The sequence below is a fragment of the Erythranthe guttata genome, chromosome 2 (assembly GCF_056151865.1).
Source record: "Erythranthe guttata isolate IM_541 chromosome 2, IM_541, whole genome shotgun sequence".
Lineage (NCBI taxonomy): Eukaryota > Viridiplantae > Streptophyta > Magnoliopsida > Lamiales > Phrymaceae > Erythranthe > Erythranthe guttata.
Window position 1 is genome coordinate 4,813,625 of NC_142534.1, and position 22,819 is coordinate 4,836,443.

General features: G+C 38.3%; 3 protein-coding genes across 3 annotated transcripts; 2 read left to right on the forward strand and 1 right to left on the reverse strand.

Annotated features, from left to right (window-relative positions):
• Positions 1 to 11,281: 11,281 nt before the first annotated feature.
• On the reverse strand, positions 11,282 to 12,436 carry LOC148772166 (protein FAR1-RELATED SEQUENCE 7-like). Its single transcript, XM_088814867.1, has one exon. It carries the CDS (start codon positions 12,434 to 12,436, stop codon positions 11,282 to 11,284), a length of 1,155 nt encoding a protein of 384 aa, XP_088670993.1.
• Positions 12,437 to 14,237: 1,801 nt separating this feature from the next.
• LOC105962622 (organic solute transporter ostalpha protein (DUF300)) lies at positions 14,238 to 19,828 on the forward strand. Its single transcript, XM_012986936.2, has 8 exons — positions 14,238 to 14,646; positions 14,798 to 14,940; positions 15,026 to 15,224; positions 16,330 to 16,403; positions 17,199 to 17,348; positions 18,407 to 18,692; positions 18,778 to 19,011; positions 19,097 to 19,828. The coding sequence occupies exons 3-8, from the start codon at positions 15,078 to 15,080 to the stop codon at positions 19,436 to 19,438; spliced, it is 1,233 nt and encodes a 410-aa protein (XP_012842390.1). The 5' UTR covers positions 14,238 to 14,646; positions 14,798 to 14,940; positions 15,026 to 15,077; the 3' UTR covers positions 19,439 to 19,828.
• Positions 19,829 to 21,757: 1,929 nt separating this feature from the next.
• LOC105962602 (uncharacterized) lies at positions 21,758 to 22,292 on the forward strand. Its single transcript, XM_012986917.2, has one exon. The coding sequence runs from the start codon at positions 21,857 to 21,859 to the stop codon at positions 22,184 to 22,186; it is 330 nt and encodes a 109-aa protein (XP_012842371.1). The 5' UTR covers positions 21,758 to 21,856; the 3' UTR covers positions 22,187 to 22,292.
• The last annotated feature ends 527 nt before the right edge of the window (positions 22,293 to 22,819 follow it).

The following is a 22,819-nucleotide window of genomic DNA, read 5'->3' on the forward strand; positions in this document are numbered from 1 at the left end:
ACAAATACATGCGGGCATCGGACCGGTCAAATAGCGGAGCTGTCAAGACGGGAGGAATTTTGGAGTTAGACGGGGTCACCGCAATCACCGCCCAGTTAGAAAAGCTATCAAAGCAAGTAGCAGCTTTGCAGACTCAGCAAGTCCATGCAATCAACGGTCCCAACCAGTGCTTAGAAGAAACGGAGTCTCTAAATTACGTGAATGACACCAACCGACAACAGAGGAACCCGTACTCCAACACCTATAATCCGGGATGGAAAGATCACCCCAATTTTGGATGGGGAGGAAATCAGCAAGGACAAAGGCAAGCACCACCTCAAGCTCAACCTCAAGGTGGAGATCTCGCAAATATCTTGGCGCAATTTATGACAACCACCCAAGCCTCCATCCGAAATTTGGAAACACAGATGGGTCAACTTGCAACCCAGCTAACCGCGAGGCCATCGGGAGCACTGCCGTCGAATACGGAAGATCCTCGAAAGAGCAACATCGAGCAGTGCAATGCTGTAAGTTTAAGGAATGGGAGACAATTGGAGGAAGCCCCACGAAAAGAGAAGAGAAGTACGGTAATCGAGAAAACGAGTGTGATTGGGGAAAAAGAAGCAACTCACGAAGAATCACTATCATCAACAGTGAAATCACGAGCCCCTCCAATTCTATATCCTCAAACGTTTCTCAAGAAGAAGCTCGATGCCGAATACCAAGGGTTTTTGGACAAGTTGAAGGAGATTCACATAAACATCCCTTTTATCGAAGCCCTTCAAAAGATGCCAAAGTGGGTGAAATTCCTCAAGGATGTCGTGACAAAGAGGAAGAAATTGCAAGGGAACGAGATGATCCAACTCACGGAGCAATGCAGTGCAATTCTTACACGGCCCCTTCCACAAAAACTCGGCGATCCAGGTAAGTTCACTATTCCTTGTACTATAGGAGGTAAAAATTTTAGATCGCTCATTGATTTAGGAGCTAGTATTAATCTTATGCCTTATTCGACTTATAAAAATCTTGGGTTATGTGAGATTGAACCGACGGCTATAACTCTTCAATTAGCCGATAGGTCTTTAGTTTACCCAAAAGGTATTTTAGAGAATGTGCTAGTAAAAGTGAACAAATTTATCTTCCCTGTTGATTTCGTTATACTTGATATAGATGAAGATAGGGAGATACCTCTTATTTTAGGGAGACCGTTTTTAGCCACGTCGAAAACTCTAATTGATTGTGCTAGTGGTGATCTTACAATGACGGTGCATGATCAAACGATCAAATTTAATGTTTTTAGTTCTAATAAAAATCCATGTGATAATAATGATTGTTTTGCTATTGATCTTATGGATTTTACAAATCATGAAAAAATTGACGTTTCGATCTTGGACCATGGGAAAACATCTTTGAGTGCAGGAGATGATGGCGGAAACGGGAGTCGGAAGGAGCAAGTTTATTTTATGAACTCAATTCCAACTCTTCCGGGAGATAGTCAAAAGAGTTGGGGTTTTAAAGACGATGTTGGCAAGTCTCATGACATCAAGAAGAATAAGCGAACCAGTCGAAAGAAGAATCGGATCAACCCATTTATTCAAGACTACCTCCAAAAGGAAGTACGGAGATGGGTTCAAAAGCTAAGGAATTGAAGAGCAAGAACAAAGTCTGGCTGAAGACTATAAACTTAGCGCTTCTCGGGAGGCAACCCGAGATTTTCGTTTTTTATTTTATTTTATTTATTTTTCTTGTTTTATTTATTTTATTTATTTTATAAGCATGCAAGCTAATAAATTAAACATGTTTTTAATTTTTAGGACCAAAAATCGCAATTTTGCAGCTCATACGGCCATCCCAAAACAAGGCTTAATTTCACACGGCCGTGTGAAAAATCTGGAAGCTACTGCCCAATTTTGGCAAATCGCACGGCCGTGCGGAAAATAGTTCAAAATCTCATACGGCCGTGCGAAACTCAACAGAAGCATAATAAAGGCGAGGGTGGAGAGAAAACCGGAGACGGCCAAGACGACTTTTTCAGGTGTATTCTATCCTTAAACTTCGTGTTAATTACATTGAGGGCAATGTAAATTTTAAGTTTGGGGGTGGAAAATTACTTGTTTTTATGTGCTTTAATTTTTTAGTTCGCATGCCTTAAGTTTTTTTATTTGAGTTATTTTATTTTAGTTATTTCTTTCGAAAAAAAAAAATTGCTTGAGATAAATGCTTCGATGAATCATGATGATGAAAGATGGTCGATGTTTAATGATGAAATTGCTTGTTTTATCTTGATTTTGATCGAATTTTGGTGAGCTTTTGATTCAAAGTGTCGTAAGAAGGAGTCATTGTTAGGAATCTCGAATTATGCGTTGCTTTGGTTGAAAGTTTTGTGTTTTAAAATTTGAGTTAATTTATGTTATATCATATGCTATTCGGTTTTAGAACTTGTCTTATGAATTTACAAAGTGAAATATTAAATTGTTGAGCAATTTGGGAAGTGATTTGGGCCATCTTTGAACCGTTTGAGCCTTTCAAGCCTACCTTTAAATTTTTATCATTCGAACCTTGATTGAGCCTTGGAGAAACGGTGTTCTTTCTTTTAGCCAATGTGTATAAGGTAGAATAAGTGGAGATTTTTGAAAAATTAACCCTTGGAGTTCGGTCGATTTTTTTTTTATAAGGTCATTCTTCTTCTTCGGAAAAAAAAAAGAAATATAAAAAAAAATAAAAAAAAAAAAAAGAAAAAGAAGAAGAAGAGACTAGAAGGGGAAGTAAGGACTAGTTGTTGAATTGTTTTGAAAGCTCGATCCATTGTCTTAAGAGCAAAAGTGGAGACTTTTGAACTCTTAAGAATCGAGTTTATTAAAGTCCTTAGAGGTGAATTCATTGTTTCAAACGCCTATCTATCAAAATTTGGCGTAATCATCTCAATTCAAGAAGCATAGCCACCTATACCCATATCTCCTACCTCGAACCAAAAAGCCCAACATTTGAAAGCCAAAAAGTCCCAATGATCCCAATAGCTCAATTATTTGATACTAGCCGAGTAAAGAAATTTGGTGAGTATTTGGAGTTGAATATTAATATGTAAGTATAAATTCTCTCAATTTTAAATGTACAAATATGGGATACTTGAAGCGATAGCATGGTTTGTGGTTTTTAGCAATGGTGAGTGAATACGTATCTTTGAATTACGAGCTTGTAAATTTTTGAGAATTGTCATGATAATTGCAAGTTCTGAAAAAATGAAAGTTGACCATTAATCTATGTGAAGAGAGGCATTTGTTGAGAGTGTTGCTGTGAGAGTTGCTAGTTTTTGCTTGAGGACAAACAAAAGATCAAGTTTGGGGGTGTGTTAAATGTATATTTTTACACTTTATCGTACCTTTTTATTTGAGCTTTTGGTGTGATTTAACGATAATTGGTGCTTAAAAAGTTGATTTATTGTATTTTAGGTATAAATTGAAGAATTGGAAAAGTTTGGGGTCAAAACTGCAATTTTGAAGAAAATATGGGCCAAAAGTGAAATAATAAAAAATATGAAGAAATTGGCACGGGACGGCCGTCCCAGATTTACACCTAAAAATGGGACGGCCGTGCCAAATGCAGAAATTGGGCAGAAGGTTTCGGCAATTCTCGCGCGGCCGTGTGAGAATTGCACTGATTTTCGTGCGGCCGTGCCAAAACACGCTGGAGACAATTTTGGACTTTTAATCACACAAGGAAACCTAAAATCATCTACCAAGTTGGGACATCTATTTAAGCCCAAACCAAGCACGAATTAGAGGACTTTGGACACAACCTTCGAGCGAGAGGAGCGAGAGAACGAAGAATCGAAGACGGAGAATTGACAAATCTTCATCACAATTCTTCCTTTATCTATCTTTTCTTAATCTATGTCTTTTTATATTTTTATTATGTTTTTCGTAGAGAACATGAGTAGCTAAGTTTTTAATCTAGGATTTTGTTGGAACCTTATGTGGGGATGGTGAACCCGTTTTCTTGAGATTATGCAATTATGATTTTATGATTATTTCTTATACTTGTTATGATTGTTAGTGCATGAACTTGATCAATTCATGTGCTTTATCTGTGATTATTGGGATTGACTCGACAGAGCTATTTTGATAATTAGACGGTAAGTATAAGAGCCTTCGAGTAGTTTTCACCGGATGAGTGTGTCAATTGCATGTGGTGTCGTAGACATACAGATATCACCTTAGGTAGCCATTTACGAGACTTGTTAGTTAATGCTTTATTTATAATTGGTTTGCATAGACATATAGTGAATCGTTTATGAATAATAGACTCATAATACACGCGACAACGGGTTATGAGTAAATTAGTGTCTCGGGTTAATAATCATGAATCATATATTTCATAATTGAGGGGTTTTGGGTGAGCAATTCTTGCATAGGGGGAAGATGAAATCCTAGATCCGTTTTTATATTGATATTATCTCTTGTTTATTTGCTTACAAAGTGTGTTGCTTCTTGCCTTCTCTCATCATTTTTTTTTTCTTTTTTTTTTTACACGAAGAAACGTTTCAAGTGGATTATGTTCCACGCTCGTGGCAGTGCTTTCCCTTCCATGTCTGCCAGTTCGTATCCGCCACCAGCCAGACACTTTGTGACTGCATACGGCCCCTCCCAATTAGCTTCCAACTTACCCGTGTTTTTCAGGGCATCAGCTCGTCGAAGGACCAAATCACCAATTTGGAAAGAACGAGACTGGACTCCTCGATCATATCGGGCTTTTATCAAATTCTTGCTTCGCTCCATATGTAGGTATGCAGTCTCTCGCAAGTCAAAGATTTCGTTCAATTGTGCCCTTAGGGCGTCATCGTTCTTTTCGTGGTCAAATGTGGTTATGCGAAGTGTATCCATTGCCACTTCAACCGGGATAACAGCTTCAGTCCCATAGGTTAATCGAAACGGCGTCTCGCCAGTAGCGGCTTTGGCAGTTGTCCGATAAGACCAGAGGACCGAGGGTATTTCGTCTACCCAACTTTCCCCCAACTCGTCTAGCCTTTTCTTAAGGCCATTGACAATGGTTCGGTTCGCGGATTCGACTTGTCCATTGACTTGCGGATGCGCGACTGCTGTGAATTTTTGTGTAATTTTCATTTCCTCACACCATGCTCGAATTTTCTTTCCGTTAAATTGAGTGCCATTGTCCGACACAATGCTCCGGGGTAAGCCAAAACGGCAGCAAATATTTTTCCATATGAAGTGCATTACTTCGTCCTCCGATATTTTTGATAGAGCCTCTGCTTCGACCCACTTGGTGAAGTAGTCTATTGCAACAATAAGGAATTTCTTTCTACCAGTCGTTTGTGGAAAAGGTCCCACCAGGTCGATTCCCCACTATGTAAAGGGGCATGGAGCACTCATAATGGTCATTTCTTCTCCGGGCTTGTGGATGAGCGGGGCAAATTTCTGACACTGTTTGCATCGCTTGACGTATTGGTGAGTGTCTTTTTTCATACCGGGCCAGTAGTATCCGGCCCGATGTAGTTTTTGTACGAGCGCTCGGGCTCCCCCATGCTCACCGCAACCCCCTTGGTGTACCTCGTCGAGGACGTGCTCTACCTCTTTTTTTCCCAGACATCTTGCGTCTACCGTGGTGAAACTTCTTTTGTATAATATTCCATGCCGTACATAGAAGTGTCGAGCTTTATATGCTAGACGATGTTGTTCCCTAGTCTTCCCGGTTCGCTCTCCCTGTAAGTATGCGAACAAGGGAGTTCGCCAATCGGCTTCTCCCTCTTCGAGCATCATGATCTCCGAGATCGGTGTAGAGGCAATAAGGATAGATATCTTCCTCTCTACACAGTCGATGACCGACGACCCAATTTTGGCGAGGAAATCAGCTCGCTGATTTCCATCTCTCGGGATCTGACGAACGGTGCAGGCCTCGAATGCTTCTCGCACCGCTTTTGCTTTGTTCACATAATTCCGCATTATGTCATTCTTAATTTCATAGTCCCCTGCTAACTGATGTATTACCAGTTGGGAATCGGAGTTCACTTGTATTACTCGGGCGCCGAGTTCCTGGGCGATTTCCATGCCTCGGATGATAGCCTCGTATTCTGCTTCGTTATTAGAAACCCGTGGTAACTTGACAGCGAATTCGACTTCTATTCCTGTAGGATCGATGATTATGATGCCTGCTCCTGCTCCTGTCGCCGTAGATGACCCATCCACATAGACTTTCCATTCATTTTCCATAGGTATTCTCGTAGTTTCTCGGATGAAGTCCACCAGTGCCTGTCCCTTTACCGAAGTACGAGGTTGATATTGGATCTCGTACTGTCCTAATTCGACAGCCTATTTGACAATCTGTCCCGATGCCGTAGGTTGACCCAGAGTCTGACGAAGTGGTAAACTCGTGCGAATTACAATAATGTGCGATAGAAAGTAAGGTCGAAGTCGTCGCGTGGTGAGGACCAGTGCGTAGGCAATTTTTTCAACTTCGGAATACTTAGTTTCTGAGCTCGTGAGGATTTTGCTAATGTAATAAATTGGCAATTGTCGGTTATTCACTTCCTTGAACAGGACTGAGCTGACTGACTCATCGCCCACAGACAGGTATGCAAAAAGTGTTTCACTCCTTTCGGGAGTGTTGAGGATGGGTAGACGAGATAGTGATAGCTTCAATGCCTCGAATGCGGTCTGACATTCTTCGGACCATTCGAACTGAGCCGTCTTCCTTAGAACTTTGAAGAAAGGCAAGCTTTTGTCCGCCATTCGCGATATGAATCGAGCCAAGGCTACCACTTTTCCTACTAGGGACTGTACTTCTTTAATAGATCGAAGGGGTGTCATTCGGAGTACTGCTTCGACTTTGTCTTGATTCACCTTGATGCCTTCTCGAGTGATCACATACCCAAGAAATTTTCCAGCCTTAACTCCAAATGCACACTTTTCGGGGTTCAGCTTCATCCCATAGAGGCGGAGGGTGGCAAAGGTCTCGGCCAAGTCGGCAAGGTGTGTCAACGCTTTTCGCTTTTAACCAGCATATCGTCTACGTAGACCTTTATATTACGCCCGAGTTGAGCCCGAAACATCTTATCCATCAACCTTTGGTATGTAGCTCCAGCATTTTTTAAGCTAAAAGGCATCACTACGTAACAGTAGGTGCCGGTGGCTGTAATGAAACTGACCGCGGGTTGATCTCTCTTGTCCAATGGGATTTGGTGATATCCTTTTAAGGCATCCATCATACTGAGTAACTCGCATCCTGCGGTGGCGTCTACAAGCTGATCTATGCGAGGTAAGGGATAGTCGTCTTTGGGGCAAGCCTTGTTCAAGTCTCGAAAGTCAATGCACATCCGCCATTATCCATTGGCCTTCTGGACTAGCACTGGATTAGATAACCACGTGGGGAACTGAATCTCCCGGATGTGTCCGATGTCTAGCAGTCGCTGGACCTCTTGCCTAATAATTTCATCATTCTCGGCCCCGAAGTGTCGCCGCTTTTGCTTGATGGGTTTACACTCGGGTCGCAAGTTGAGTCTGTGTACAGCGGTATGAGGTGCGATGCCAGTTAAATCGCTCGGTTGCCATGCGAAAACATCCGTGTTAGATTGCAATAGCGCTACTAGCTTATCTCGGAAAGACGGCTCTAAATCCTTGCTTATCCGGGTTTGCTTCGTCGTGTCAGGGATCAGGTCGATTGTCATTAGCTCGTCCATAGGTTGCACATGAGCGACCTTATCTTCAGGGTCAATTCGGGGGCGTTTCTCGTCCCCCAGGTCTTCTTTAATGAGAATACTGCGCCGTCCCTTTTCTGCTGTTTTGACCATTTCGACGTAACAAGATCTTGAATGAGCCTGGTCGCCTTTAACTTCCCCTATCGCCCCATCTACTGGGAATTTTAGCTTCTGGTGTATGGTGGAGGGGACGGCCCGGAAGATATGCATCATTGGTCGACCTATCACGATGTTATACGAGGTAGGGGACCCCTCAACGATCACGAAATTGACAGTTTGTGTCCGCGTGCGAGGTGGCGTTCCGATGGTGACCGGGATCTTAACCTGTCCAATTGGGATCAAGGATCCTCCTATTGGGGTAGTGACCGGGAAGATGGGGAGGTCGAGCTCCATTTGCCGGAAGCAATCATAAGATATAACATCGACAGAACTCCCTGAGTCGACGAAAGCGCGAGCCACGTCGTACCCACCTACATTAATTGTAATGAGAAGGGGATCGCAATGAAAATCATCGAGGTCCATAGCGTCTTCTGGTCCAAACGAGATAGCGGGGTATTTGTGGTACGCCTCGGCAGAGATCTGGCAAATTTCATGGTTATTCTTAATGTCGTCGAGGTGACGTCTCCTAGCTCGGTGAGTATCTCCTCCCGTGGGTCCTCCCGAGATCATTTGGATGTATCCTCGCTTCGGCATCGGGGGCGGGGGAGGGATCCGGGCTGGGTTTCCGAACCGAGCCTCGCGTTTTTGTCCTCGGGGGGATCTAATTTTACAAAGTCCCCAATTTTGTTATCTCTGATAAGACGTTTTACCTCGTCTTTCAAGTGTGAACACTCATCTGTCGTGTGACCATATTCGTTGTGGAACCGACAGAAGGTGCCTAATGCTGGACTTCGGCGGGGTTCTTCACGGGCGAAACGGGGTCAACGTAAGTCACTTCTCTTTTCAATTGCGCACAGAACATTGGATAAAGGAGCTGTGAGGGGCTGATATGACTGATATCGGGGGCCTTTAATGTCTGGGGCATTATTTCGACCGGGCGGCGCATCCCTTCGTGGCGGAATGGGCTATTTACCCTTCCTCGTTTCGTTGGTCCTTACTTCTAAGGCCTGATGGGATTCTTCTATCTTCTGTTGTCGAGCTTCTTCTAGGTTGATAAACCTAGATGCTCTTCCCAACAAGTTGTCGAAATCGGGGGAGGGTTCTAGTGCTAAGGCTCGAAAGAATTCATCGTCCCTTAACCCTTGCGAGAGGGCGGCCATCAATACTTCGTCACTAGTAGTGGGGACTTCTAGAGTTGCCGAGGTGAAACGTTTGATGTAGTTTCGAAGACTCTCCTTTTCCCTTTGTCGAATGCTGAACAATGACAGCGAGGTTTTCTTACACTTCCTTGAACTAGCGAATTGGTTCATGAAAGCCTTGGTAAATTGTCCGAAGGAATGTATACTTCCAGGCGGCAGTAAGCCGAACCACGCTTGGGCTGGTCCAGCCAAAGTAGTGACGAAAGCGCGACACTTTACCCCTTCAGTAAGCTGGTGGAGGGAAGCTGTGTTGTTGAATCGGCTCAAGTGTTCGGCTGGATCTGATGCACCGTTATATTCGAACGAAATGGGTCGATAGTTAAGTGGTATAGGATCATTGTCGAGATGCTTGGCAAACGGGCTAGTGCCCTCGGGAGTTCGTGTTAAACCGCTTCGCAGGGCCTTCAGTTCGTTTATATCTCGCCTCAAACTGTCAACCTCGGTCCGGACATCCTGACTACCACCTCCTCTGTTTTCCGAGTAACTATTGCATTCGTCTTCAGCTCGTTCTTCGTTCGTGGGGCGTCTAAGGTCCCTTCTAGACCTGTTTTCCTGTGGTGAAGACTGGGCATAGTTCCTGATGGCCGCAGTGATAATAGCTTCCACCTCGTCTTTGGTATACATGCGTTCGCTAGGAGGTCGAGCGGGGGTTGCGACTGGTCTCCTCGAAGCGGTCTCACCATTCTGAAATTCAAAAGAAGGATTGTCCGAGAGGGGAAAAGTTTGGCCTTCCTTCGTGGGGGTGACTGTGCTACATCCTGATTTGCTTTTCTGAACAGGTGATGGCTCCGTAGTGGGCGTGTTGCGAACTGCTGCGTCTAATTCTTTTTGCAGGTTTCGGATAATGGTGTCTCCTTGCTCCATTTTTCTCCACGTTTATAGCTCAGATTTGGACTTCTGGGGGCAGATATAGTTTTTCCCGGAAGTTATGTACCCAAGATTTTGGAACTATTTCCCACAGACGGCGCCACTTGATTTGGTCCGTGGGGCTTGCATTCTCTTCCAAGACACGTGAAAGTCCTCTGATGAAGGTACCTGCAACGCCGGGGGAGATCCCGGCGGGAAAACTCCGACGATCAAGTCAGTTATATGTGATTTAAGATGTTATTATTATGAAAAATGTAAGTACGTGAGTATATATGTGTGAATAGATAATGCTCCCTCTATTTATAGATGATGAAACCTTGGCCTCCAAGGTTTCCTTTTTTAGGGTTTTTTCTCCCTCAAATTATATTTCTTGGGCCTTTATTATTTGGCCCTGCTTAGGCTTTACGCATCTCCTCGGTACCAGGCTTCAGTCGTTTTTATACTCGGCTGCGAGCGACGGTGTGCCGAAGTTTTAAGTCGTTATTCGGAGATCACAGTTCGATATCTTTTCTTATAATAGTGAGTCGGTTTTTTTTAACTCACATTTGTTCATCTCGGTCAGAATAGCCCGTATCAAGCTAAATGAATGGGAAAGGACGATGCTTGAAAAAGAACACTGTCTTTCGTTTTGTTTGTCAAATGTACAATACGATTATTTTTTATGTATAAAGGAGTGAACCCGTTTCGGTATCGTATCTCAATTTAGTTTAAGCTTTTAGGACCTTGTTTAGTTACTAATATCGGATTAAATTAAATTTTAGACTGAATTGCAATAATTTCTATTAACTATCCCTTCCGTCCTATATTATAGGGGGCAACTATTTTAAATCCCAACTTTTGCTTACTTGAACACTACCAAGTTTAAAACCAAAATTGAGTACATATTTATCAGTTTTTTCTTACTTTAATACCAAAATAAAAAGAAAAGTACAAAAATACCCTTTCATACAAAATATCAATTATATCAATTTTTTTTTAAAATTACCTATTCTAAAACCAAATAAAAAAAAAGAAAAAAACCCATTGTGGTAAAAAAAAAACCTCCACCATTTCTTCTCCTCTCCAACCCTCGCCGCCGCCGCCGAAGGCCACCGAACGCCGCCGCCGCTTCTTCGTCCGTTGTTATCAACCCGCCGCCGCTTCTTCGTCCATTTTTTGTACAAGTAATATTTTTTTTCGAATTTATTTTTTCTTTAATATTTACTTAGGATTTGATTGTTTGATATGGGTAATTAGGATTTGATTGTTTTAGGTAGAAATGATCGTTAATTAGTAATGGGTGCATCTAATTTCAGTCGATTTGAGCATTGATTTGAGATTCGTGGGTCGGTTCTTCGTTCAAAATAATCGACCTGTACATGTCGATTTTTGCAGGATTTTCGACAGATTGATGTCGAAAATTCTACAAAATTCGACATGTAGTTGTCGATTATTTTGATTTTTTGGTAATTCGACATAATTCTTCGGCACATTCAAAGAGCTTCTGGTATTCCGATAATTCTTCATCGATGGTTGGTAGGATGACTTCGTCTGTGGTCGCGACGGGCTCCATGCTCATGTGTTTCCAATACGAGCCTATTAACTCAAGTGGGATAGGACATTTGTTCACAACAACATACTCATGAAGTTCATGGCAACATGGTAGACCGTGAGTTGTTCGGATGGCGCAACTACAACCCATATCGCTCGGTTGCAATAGTTTCGCATTGTCCACCTCAACTTTGAGTAGTTGCAGAGCGTATTTTGAGATACTTCCACGAAGCTCATTGTATATCAACATTTTGAAAGTGTGTTCGTAAGTATTTTTACTTACTTCAAAAGAAGCTTTGATGCCATTGTGTTGTTCAACAATTTGGTTGTGGACTTTCGTATACAAGTCCACAAAGGTGCCAGTTGAATTATGCACATCCCTTTTCATTCGTCCGTGTGCGCCCTCCACCCTATTAGAAGTGTACGTTCCAAAATGAGTACACTTATTTGTCCACACCGATACAAGTCTCTCCTTGTACGGATCCAACCATGAATTAGCTACATATGCTATAGCCGGGGGATAACCGATAAATGTTCTTTTCATTGACTCCCAATCCTCATTGAACTCCTCTATGGTATTTCTTTCAATAAGAGCCGAAAAAACCGACTGAAATTGCTTCCATTTGGTGATGTCATTTATGAACACTTTCTTACAATTGGCCAATATATTCTTGTTCACATGCCACCGACACAGCAAGTGATGACTCGATGGATACACATTGGCCACTGCTTTCATTAAACCCAAATCTCGATCTGTTACAATGCAATTAGGCCGAGGACAACTGGTCATGGCCTCATTCAAACAACGCAACGCCCATTCGAAATTTTCCGTCTTTTCGTGATCCAAGTATGCAAAGGCAATGGAGAACGTCTTGTTGGTACAAGTAAAACCCACAATCTCAAGAAATGGGAGTTCGTAACGATTGGTCTTGTACGTGCAATCGATGACGAATACGTACGGATACGACTGTGCCAACTTAATGCATTTGGGGTGGATCCACAACAAGTCAGTAATCGCATTCAACTCGTTCGATCTATGGTACGAGAGGTTCATCTTCTTTCAACTTGACGAACAATGATTGCAATTGAGATCTCCCAGACAATTCACTGAAATTTAACTTAGAGATAGTATTGTAAATTGTCTTCATACCAGTTACATTAGACGGGTCATTTTCCTTCAATGATCTTAGATTTGCCCTTGGTTTCACCATTGCTTTCTTCATAGTGAGAACAAAGGAAGTCTGCTCCTTTGATAATCTTCCAGCATAAGAGTGTCCGTGCAAATTTTCAAACAAGTTGTGGTTGTGAATACCACTATAAAACATCCAATTTCCACTCAGCCTTTTCATCATCCTTGTGTTCTTTTGTCCCCTTCAATTTAAACGGACAATTGCATTTCTTTGAACCGGTGCTCCTTTTTCCCGGTCTTTGATCATCTTCACCTGGTACCTTCTTGCCAACATAATGGCCCCCACGCTCACAACGAACAATCACATACGGTGTCCTACGTCCTCTATCCCCGTCACTCGAACCCGCAATCATTAACACCATTCCAATTCTTTTACATACTTCACGAACCCATGCCAATAAAGCTTCTTTTGTTGGGAATTTTTCTGACGTGGTAAATGAATGGGTGCAATCGATCTACACAAAAGTGTCGAAAATATAAGACAAGTAAATTTGCAACATGAACAAAATCGACACTTAAGTGTCAAAAATGACCCATATTTTCGACACTTAAGTGTCGAAAATAGAGGTCATTTTCGACACTTAAGTGTCGAAAATATGGGTCATTTTCGACACTTAGGTGTCGAAAATTGTAGCAAAATTCGACACTTAGGTGTCGAAATTGAATAAAATATCAATTGTTATGTTTTTCGACACATACATGTCGAAAAATAAGCATATTTTCGACCTGTATGTGTCGAAAATTGATGGCGAATTAAAAAAAAAATAAAAAAAAATTGATGTTTTAGCTCAAAAAATACATGAATACATACCTTAATGGGTTCTCCTTGCTCGTAAACTACCATTCTATTGTCATTTGACGCCATTTTGCAAGTTGTGTAAGGTTTTGATTTCTTTTGTTTTGAGGTTTTTTAGGAGGGTTTTTGGGGAGGGAGAAGAAGGAGGTGGAGGAGGTGAGGGGTTTGTGAGTGAGGAGGGAAATGTTTTTTTTAGAGTTTTTGATTATTTGGTATTTAAGAAAGAAAAATAGTATTTGTAATATTTTTTTGGTTTTAACTTTCATTAAGGGCATTAAAGTAATTTACAATTAACTATTTATTTTTTATTTTTTTGGTATTCAAGTAAGCAAAAGTTGGGATTTGAAATAGTGATCCCCTATATTATATCGTTTTGGGTGGTTACGCGTGTATATTAGGATACTCAATAAATATGCATAGATTTTACAAAAAAATAATATAGTAAATACTAAAATACCCTTGACATAATTATTTTTTAATTAACTAATTAAGAGTTATAACGGGCAAAGTTGATAAAAATACAATTAATGTTTTATTAGAATTCTAAACTCACAAATAATTTGGGACAAAAAACACCTCACAAAGAGTATAATAATGGACAAAGGAAGTAATTAATTAAGGTAATATGTTCGGTTAGTTGTATTAGATATATTGTTAAAATGATTAACAATAATCATATCAAAGTTTATAATATTTATAATATTATAATATTTATGACAAAATTATATTTTTATACTTAGTCACTACCTACAAAATTATATTTTATCAATGACTTTGAAATAAGTTCTATATTATAATTTATTTCATACAACGTTCAATAAATTTGTTATTATTATTATTTAAGTTTTATATTTTTAAATCTAACAATTCAATGCAGATACTATAATTTAATCACAATTAATCAATTAGAAAACCAAAGTTAAATTAATATAATATAGCAGCCCTTTCGCCTCCCCTACATTTTTTAAACCTTAACTTTTTTTGTTTAAAAGAATAAAAAATAAATACCTGTATATGCGCAAACAGAATTTGTATCAGATACAGAAAAATTATCTAGAAGCCGCCATTGTTGTCTTTCCGAACCTACACCCAAACCAAACTCCATCGCTTTCACGCTTTTTTGGCGCTGCTTTTGAATTTTCAGCAACAATCTTTGTTTCTTCTTATTATTGTAATAGCGCCGCTTCGTTATTCTTTGACAGATCTGTTCATTATATGTACTTGCATTGGTTTTCGTCCCGACGAACTGCCGAATTATTGATTCAATTTCATCGATGAGGTAAGTTGGTTTCGCCAATTGTTACATTTTTACTCCAATTTTCTTAACCGTGTAGCGACAAATTGGTTTATGATTTCTTCAATTTGGGGGATTTCGCAATAATTTCAAACCATTTACTCATTTTTTTTTTGTATGATTTGATTTCTTTCAGCCTTTGGTGTGGAAACATGTGCCCATTTTTAGGGTTTAGGTTCCTCACGAGTTTCTGAGGAATTCGTGGAAAAATAGTTTGTTCCCTGCTTGACAGCAAATTTACTAGTCTAGTGGAAGCGCGGTTTGAATTGTATATTTGAGGTTTGTGAAACTTTTTAATTGAGTATTTATCATTTTGTATCGAGTTCGTTCTCTTAAATTGCTGATGGTGTTATTATCTTATTAGGTTTTCGTACAAGACTGTTCTTGGGGTGTGTGATTCCTACCGTCGGCCGCAAATGGCGCCGTTATTCTACATACTGATAGCATTGCCTTGTACGGTTGGGGCAATGACGTTGGCAATTCTCCATATTTACAAACATCTGTTGAACTATACCGAGCCCATATTTCAGAGATACATAGTCCGCATTATCTTTATGGTTCCTGTGAGTACTTTCATACCCTGGCTTTAGTCTTTCTTACTGTTTACACGATTGAAATTTCTGAGTATTTTTTATTTACAATTGCATCTTCTCACTGATATATGTGATTTGGAGTTATCGGAGTTCAAATCTTGTATCATATTTTATATTCTACCTTAAACTCTTAGGAAAGTCGAGGATAACTTCAACTTCATGTTTTTTTTTGGTACATGTCCTCCGTTTCACAGTTTGTTCTTATGTACTAGTCCATAAAAGATGAGGTATAAATATTCTACATATTACCTAGTTTTAAGGACGCCGAGAAGTGATTTCTCCAAACTATGTAGGCTGTTTTAGAGGATGTTAGAGGTTTGATTGCCCCATTATGCACATCTATTAGTTGATGATCACAATTAAGGACGACATGGTTCTGTTTTTGTATCATTTTGTGGTACCTTAGAGTTTACAATGTTTAACAAATTTGGGTTCTTTTTGGGTTACAGTTTACAATTAAGGAGGGAACTGATTTGGGTTTTGTTTGAGAGTGAATAATGGTTAAGGCTGTTCTTAGATGCTGTTAAGGGTGGCCCTGAATTGGTAAAGCCGTAGAAAGAATAGAGGGAAGGGGGAAAGAGAAAGATAAGGGAAGAGCAAATCCTGGTATAAATAACACCAGATAGCAGAAGCAATTATTTTGAGTATTGAATTTTGAAACACGTGCATAAAAGTTGCTTGACTGATAACCTCTTATAACATTTCATGCAATACCAGAATACCTAAAATTCGGACCAACGACTTCTTTAAGCCACTTATAAATACGCTACTGGTTTGCAAGTCTTCACGAAAGCGAAAAATGACCTAAAAGTAAAACATTTTAAAATCATAAAGAGAAAAGTTTCATCTTCATAATAATATAAAGTTTTATCCTAAATTATTTGGAATTTGTACCACTGACCCATGCATGTATAACAAACTTTTTTTTTTTGATTTAGCATTTGTTCTGAATAGGTTCATTTTATAGGTTTATGGCAACAGGCAAATATATTGTGAGTGGAGTCCTACATACTTGGCATTACCTCAATCAACTCATAAATCTGTTCTAATCATGTTGAAATTTGTTTTATGACAGGTTTATGCATTGATGTCATTCTTGTCCCTGGTTCTAAATAAAAGTTCAATTTACTTCAACTCATTCAGAGAAGTGTAAGTACTACCATGACATTTTCTTTCTTTTGTCTTAAACAATTCAAAGTAATCGTTACAATAACTCATGCTGCTCTTATTTTTGAAGCAGTGTGGCTATTTAACTGCATGGAATATCTCATCTGCTTTGCTGTTTGCATTATTTTGAATAAAAAATAATGTACCGTAGCTTTTAATCTAATATGTTCTTGTGAGGTTAATATTGCGTGTGATCAACTCATAGTTTCTGAAGGTGGACCTGTGTTATTGTTTTGTGGCCAAGATTGAGTATAATGGCAGTGGCCTAAATTTATGAACTTTTTGAAGCTTCATTTGTTCTAAGGGAATGACACGAGTTTGTGTGCACGCTATGACATTATGATTTACAATGCTTTGTAATTGTCCATGAGAATTAAGTCTGACATTCAATTATGACAAAGTTCCCATGCAATATTTAATAAAAGCTATAAGAATTTAAGCTGACATTCATGGCACACCACAATGATATTCTTGGATGCTGTCCCTCATTTTTATTGTATATTTGGCATACTTTAGATTCATTATAGAAAGCTGAGTACACTGGATAGTTTAGAGTCCACTAAATACCAAGAGTTTGAAGGTTTATCATCAAAGGACAGTGAGCTACCCCTTCGAACTTGCTTATGTATCTTAGATGCATATTCTATATCTGCCCATGCTACATTTCCTGATTCCGATCTCTGATTGCTTTGGTTGAATTAACATGGCTGTTTTAGCTGTTGGAGCTCATTTCTTTTGCATGCGGCATTTAATGGTTGTGATTAATTATCTATGCAGATATGAAGCTTGGGTCATTTATAATTTCCTATCACTATGCTTAGCATGGGTAGGTGGTCCAGGAGCTGTTGTGATAAGTCTGTCCGGCAAAGTTCTGAAGCCAAAATGGTCTTTAATGACGTGTTGCTTACCTCCTACTCCACTGGATGGGTAAGTAGTCAGGCATCAAACTACCATTTGTTTGATTACATGTACAGTGACAGTTTTTTCGATTTCTGGACACCATATATTCTTATCTGTCTTTTATTCAAGCGAACGGTATTTTAGGCCGAGTAAATGCCCCTAATCATGTTGATTGGGGTGTGAAAGCCAAGAGTAGATGTTTGGGTTCTTCTTCAATGCTCTTCTTTTTCATGTTTGCTTTTGTGTTACATTTTGGATTATTATATAATGATTAGAGTGTGCATCTAGGGGCACCTCTAATTCCTAGATTTAGTCATGCCACAGAGAATGACTGAGTGAATGCACCTAAAATATGTCGATTGGGGGTGTAAAAGCCAAGAACGGATGCTTATACATATATTACATTCTTGAATGCTCTTCCCTTTTGTAATTTCTTTTGTGCTACATACTGACATGCTGGATTGTTAATACAATGACTAAAGTATATAAATAGGCACCTCTAACTCGTTCTAGTTTAAGTTAAGCATTTATATTGAAGTTCTCTACTGTTTTTAAACATAGTGTCTTCATACAAGTTGGCAAATCCGTTAGAAGGGTAACAACCAGGGTACTTTGATTCTATAACTTAATTTGAGACTATTGTAATTGTTAGTTTGTTGGTTGTTATTACAAGACTTGCATAGTTTGCGTTACTTGGAGCCTTGATGTCTCAATTTTCTTTTGACATTTGTGATAACTTAGAATAGCTTAACATAAAAGAGTAATGATTCTTGATAGCACGATCATTTTATTTCATACTCCACGCTGTTACAATCTTGGCAAAAGTTTGGGTTTACTGCTTACTGCTTATTGTGCCGCTCCCATTCTTTAAGTAGACAAGGGAGCGTGTGCAAGTGCCGTTATGTGTCACCTTTTCTCTTTCTAGCAATTAAGGATGAATTGATGCTTGGTGATTGCTAATGGGTTTATGCTTTACGTCTTGTTTAGGCTCTATTATTTTGAACCGTAAAGTATCACTCACGATTCATGAATGCTGCACCTCATATATTACTTTTGTTTGGCTTACTGTTGTTTATGCCATACAGGCGTTTTATACGAAGATGCAAACAAGGGGGTCTGCAATTTGTGATACTCAAGCCTATTCTAGTCATAGTTACTTTTATACTGTACGCAAAAGGGAAATATGAAGACGGGAATTTCAGTCCAATGCAATCCTATCTCTACCTTACCATTATCTATACAATCTCGTACTCTGTGGCTCTTTATGCCTTAGTCTTATTTTATGTGGCTTGCAAAGATTTGCTTCAGCCGTTCAATCCAGTGCCCAAGTTTATCATAATCAAATCCGTAGTATTTCTCACTTACTGGCAGGTATGATACTTGTGGACTGTTTCAATACACATTTAAGTGACATTGAATTCCTTCTCTTGCAGTTCTAAAATCCCTTCTCTTGCAGGGTGTTTTGGTGTTTCTTGCGGCTAAATCTGGACTAATAAGAGATACAAAGGAAGCTGCAGAAGTTCAAAATTTTATTATTTGCGTCGAGATGCTTATCGCTGCTGTTGGTCATTTATATGCTTTTCCCTACAAAGAGTATGCCGGTGCAAATATTGGAGGTGATAGCAGCTTTACTGCAAGCCTTGCACACGCTCTGAAATTAAACGACTTTTACCACGATACAGTTCACCAGGTAAAGATTTATTGCAATAAAAAAAGCATTTATTATTTGTTCGTACACGTAATTCTTACTATCTCCATATTTGAATTTCCTACAGTTTGCACCGACGTATCATGACTATGTGCTCTACAACCATAACGAAGGCGAAGATGGAGCTAGAAAATACAGGGCCCGTACTTTTGTGCCAACCGGCCCGGAAATGGATACGGTGAGAAGAAATAAACACATGTTTGCGAACAAGGCGGACGAGATACAATTATCCAGTAGCAACCCTCAAAATTCAAGTGAGACTGTGAAATTGGAGGCACCAAACTCGTCTTTGCTTAGAGGGGATGCATCGAATTCGGGTTCTGCGGTTTATGACCTTTCCCTCATCGACATTGACATTTCTAATTACCCGACTAAAGTACCTGCTGCTATTGAACCTGGCAAAAGATGACAACATTTTAAGGTACTTAGAAAAAAAATCCCACCTTTTTTCTTTATCGATACTAGGCTGTTCTAATCTGTTACGAGAGGTGCTGGGACTAGGATTTGTACATTTAGATAACACTTGTTTTGGCATTTTCTAATAGTCACAAGGGTCAAGTTTAAACGTAATATTGTTACTTGCCGGTTGGTTGTATTGTAGAAGCGAACTATGTTATCGGTCGGGCTTATCTCAGTATTATAATTCAGGTCGTTATAGTACATGGAATGGAATTCGGGTTTGATTTGTATTATTGTATCTTGCTAACTCGATTGTTGGTTGTGTTTATTACGGAACTTTGTGTTGCTTGTTACTCAAGAATTATGACTTTTTTTCTCAACTAATTTCATGTTTAAACTATCTCTGTTTCATTTTGGATGTTGGTTGTATCTGTCTTGATTATCCGATTAAGCTCGTAAAAAGTGCTTAATTAGTCTGTATCTTAGAGTTTAAGAGAGAGAATCAAAAGTTGTTGGAGTGTGATTGTAATAATTGACCATCAAGTATGTTGTTGATTTAGTTTGTCACAAGTTTAGAGTTTAGGTTTGAACTTTTGCCATTTGTTAATTGGTGTTTTTGGTACTTTTGTTTTTGTGAAAAGTATTTTATTTTACTATTTGTTTACTCCTAATGCATTGGAACGACTTCTAATGTTTGCCTTATTGAAGAAATCATTTTGAAAATAGGGTTTTTTTTTTGAAGAAATAGCAAAGTAAACATGGGTGCGTGCAAGTATGTTGAAAAAAAATTCAATTTTAGTCAATTTGTTTAGGCTTAATCCTACTTTGCACCCTTGAAATATAACATTTTGGCATTTTGCACCTTTGAAATAAATTAATAACATTTTGCACCCTCGAAACACAATATATCATGTATAATGCACCCCACACGAGTTTTTATAGCTAATAAAGGTAATTTAATATTTTTAGTGGTATTTAAAAATTACATTTTTTTATCGCAAAAAAAATATTTTACGAACTTCAGCTATTTCGTTATCACGTCATTTGAAAATCATATTTTCTTCCAAATATTTCTACCTAATAAAAGTTTATTTAATTTTATTTTGTAAGAAAATATAAAAAAATTCAATTGTCCGGTGTGATTTTTATTTTTCGCACTTTGTGCGCTCAAAATTAGTTTGAAGGTTGAAGAAAATAACAATTTAATTTGTTATTTTACATCCCGGAAAAAAAAAATCCAATAAAAAACGAATTATCTTTTTTTATTATACAACTAAGGGTGCATTGTGAATGATTTATTGTGTTTTGAGACTGCAAAGTGCTATTATTATTTTTTAAGGGTGCAAAGTGCCAAAAGACACCATTTCAAGAGTGCAAAGTGAAAGTAAGCCATTTGTTTAGGAGTGAATATGTAAAAAACAAAATTTAATTTCAGCTTATGTTTCTCAAATATTTTTGTTCTTACAAATTCAAATTAATTTTTCAGTTATTTAAAAATGTGCTATAAATCCTCCACAAAGGACCATGAGAAAAAATAAATAATAATCTGTTCTAAAAAGTTTTGCAAAAAAGCTAAAAATGCTTTGGAAGAATGAAGCCAAAAATGGAGATTGCAGTTGCGGCAAGAAAAAGATGTTCAAACCAATTCCAACTTCCCAAACATAGAAAGAAAATTGCAATATATATTGAGTAATAATAACATAAGAAACACTACTAATTCCCATCCCCTTCTACACTAAAATCATATTTTTCTTTTGTCCCCGTAAGGGTGACCTAAGGGCCCGTTTGGAAGAGCTTATAAGCTCTCAACATCTTATGAGCCGTTGAAAACATTCTTATAAGCTCACTCAAATCATTAATAATTGTATCAGAAAAATAAAATTTGAAATGAAAAATCAATTTATAACAGACTGAAATATGAATTCAAGAATTGGAAGTCACCTAGCCATCACTTCAGTTACAAATTATTATGGGTTATTATGGTATCAAATTAAAAAAAGTTGTCTGAAAAACTTAAAGACAGCTTACAAAAATACAATTGACTTTTAAGTGTCCTCAACACAATTCATCATAAATACATTAATTAATAATTTACAGATAGGACTTGGGAGGTTTCTGTATCATTTATTCATATAATTTAGTCCTTTCATATTCGCTTAATTGTAAATTCCCCCACAAAACTTCTCCCATACGATAAGGAAATTAAAGTCCAAACTCCTTTATTAATTAGCCAGAGCGCAGAAACACAAGCCTAAATATAAATACAGGTGTGAGTCTATTGACTTGACAAACCCTGCTTCTTCCTTTCTCACACCAAAAACAGGAGAGAGAGAGAAGAAAAAGAAAAAAAAGGGATTCTCCATTCTTTCTCTCTCTAGAACTATATATATAGATACACACATCGATCACACATGCTGTATGTAGAGCGATGGCACTAATAAACTATTCGTACACGATGAGAAGTGATCAGCAGATGGGGTACACGGAGTTGTTGGAGAAGAGGCAGCTGTTCTTGAGAAGCTACCAGTTCTCCAGAAAGCTGAGTTTAGGAGAGAGAATCAAGAATTCATTTTCTAGAGTGAGAAAGGTTTTGTGGGCTCGTTTCAGATCAGCGAGAAAGCTGAGGAAGATTCTCTGGCTCAACCTCAAAAATGGAATCTTCTTCACCACCACCACCACCACTAGGAGAAGAAGAAGAAGAAGGCTGTTGTTTCTGAGCTGTAATTATCACTATTCCCAATCTTCTTGTTTCTGCTAGATTTTTTTTTTTTTTATTATTATTATTATTTTTATTATATTTAAATTTATGTTATTATTTGGGATTTCTTGCAGGGATTAAAATAGCTATTTATATGTTTTTTTTTAATTAATTTTATCTTTTAATAATTGAAATCCAGTATTAATAAGGATTTTTAGTTAAAAAAATATTGTGACGTTTCATTAATGAGCCGAAATTTGGATAAAAGACCCCCCAGAAAAAAAAAAAGAAGAAATTTGGATAAAAGAGTTTATTAATTTGTTTAATTAAATTTTTTTTGACATAAATAAATTAAAAGATGTTAGTTTATAATTAGTTGAAGAAATGCCCTTTCTTTACATCTTGTTTATTTAGAAATCACATGTTTGAATTTCTATTTTCAAAGAAAATATTTACTTGTTAGAGAATAATATATATAATAATAATTAAAAATAAATAAATAATAATGGATAGATAAGATATTACGCAATATTAAGTTAATTATTGTAATTGGTAGCATTTAAGTGTTTGGAATAATAATTAGGGGTGGTGGCTTGTCCAAATAACAAGGTAATTAAATAGGTTATTTGCCACTATAATTATTAAAGATGATGAATTATTATAAATCAAGACTATGACATCCCAACTCCAAAC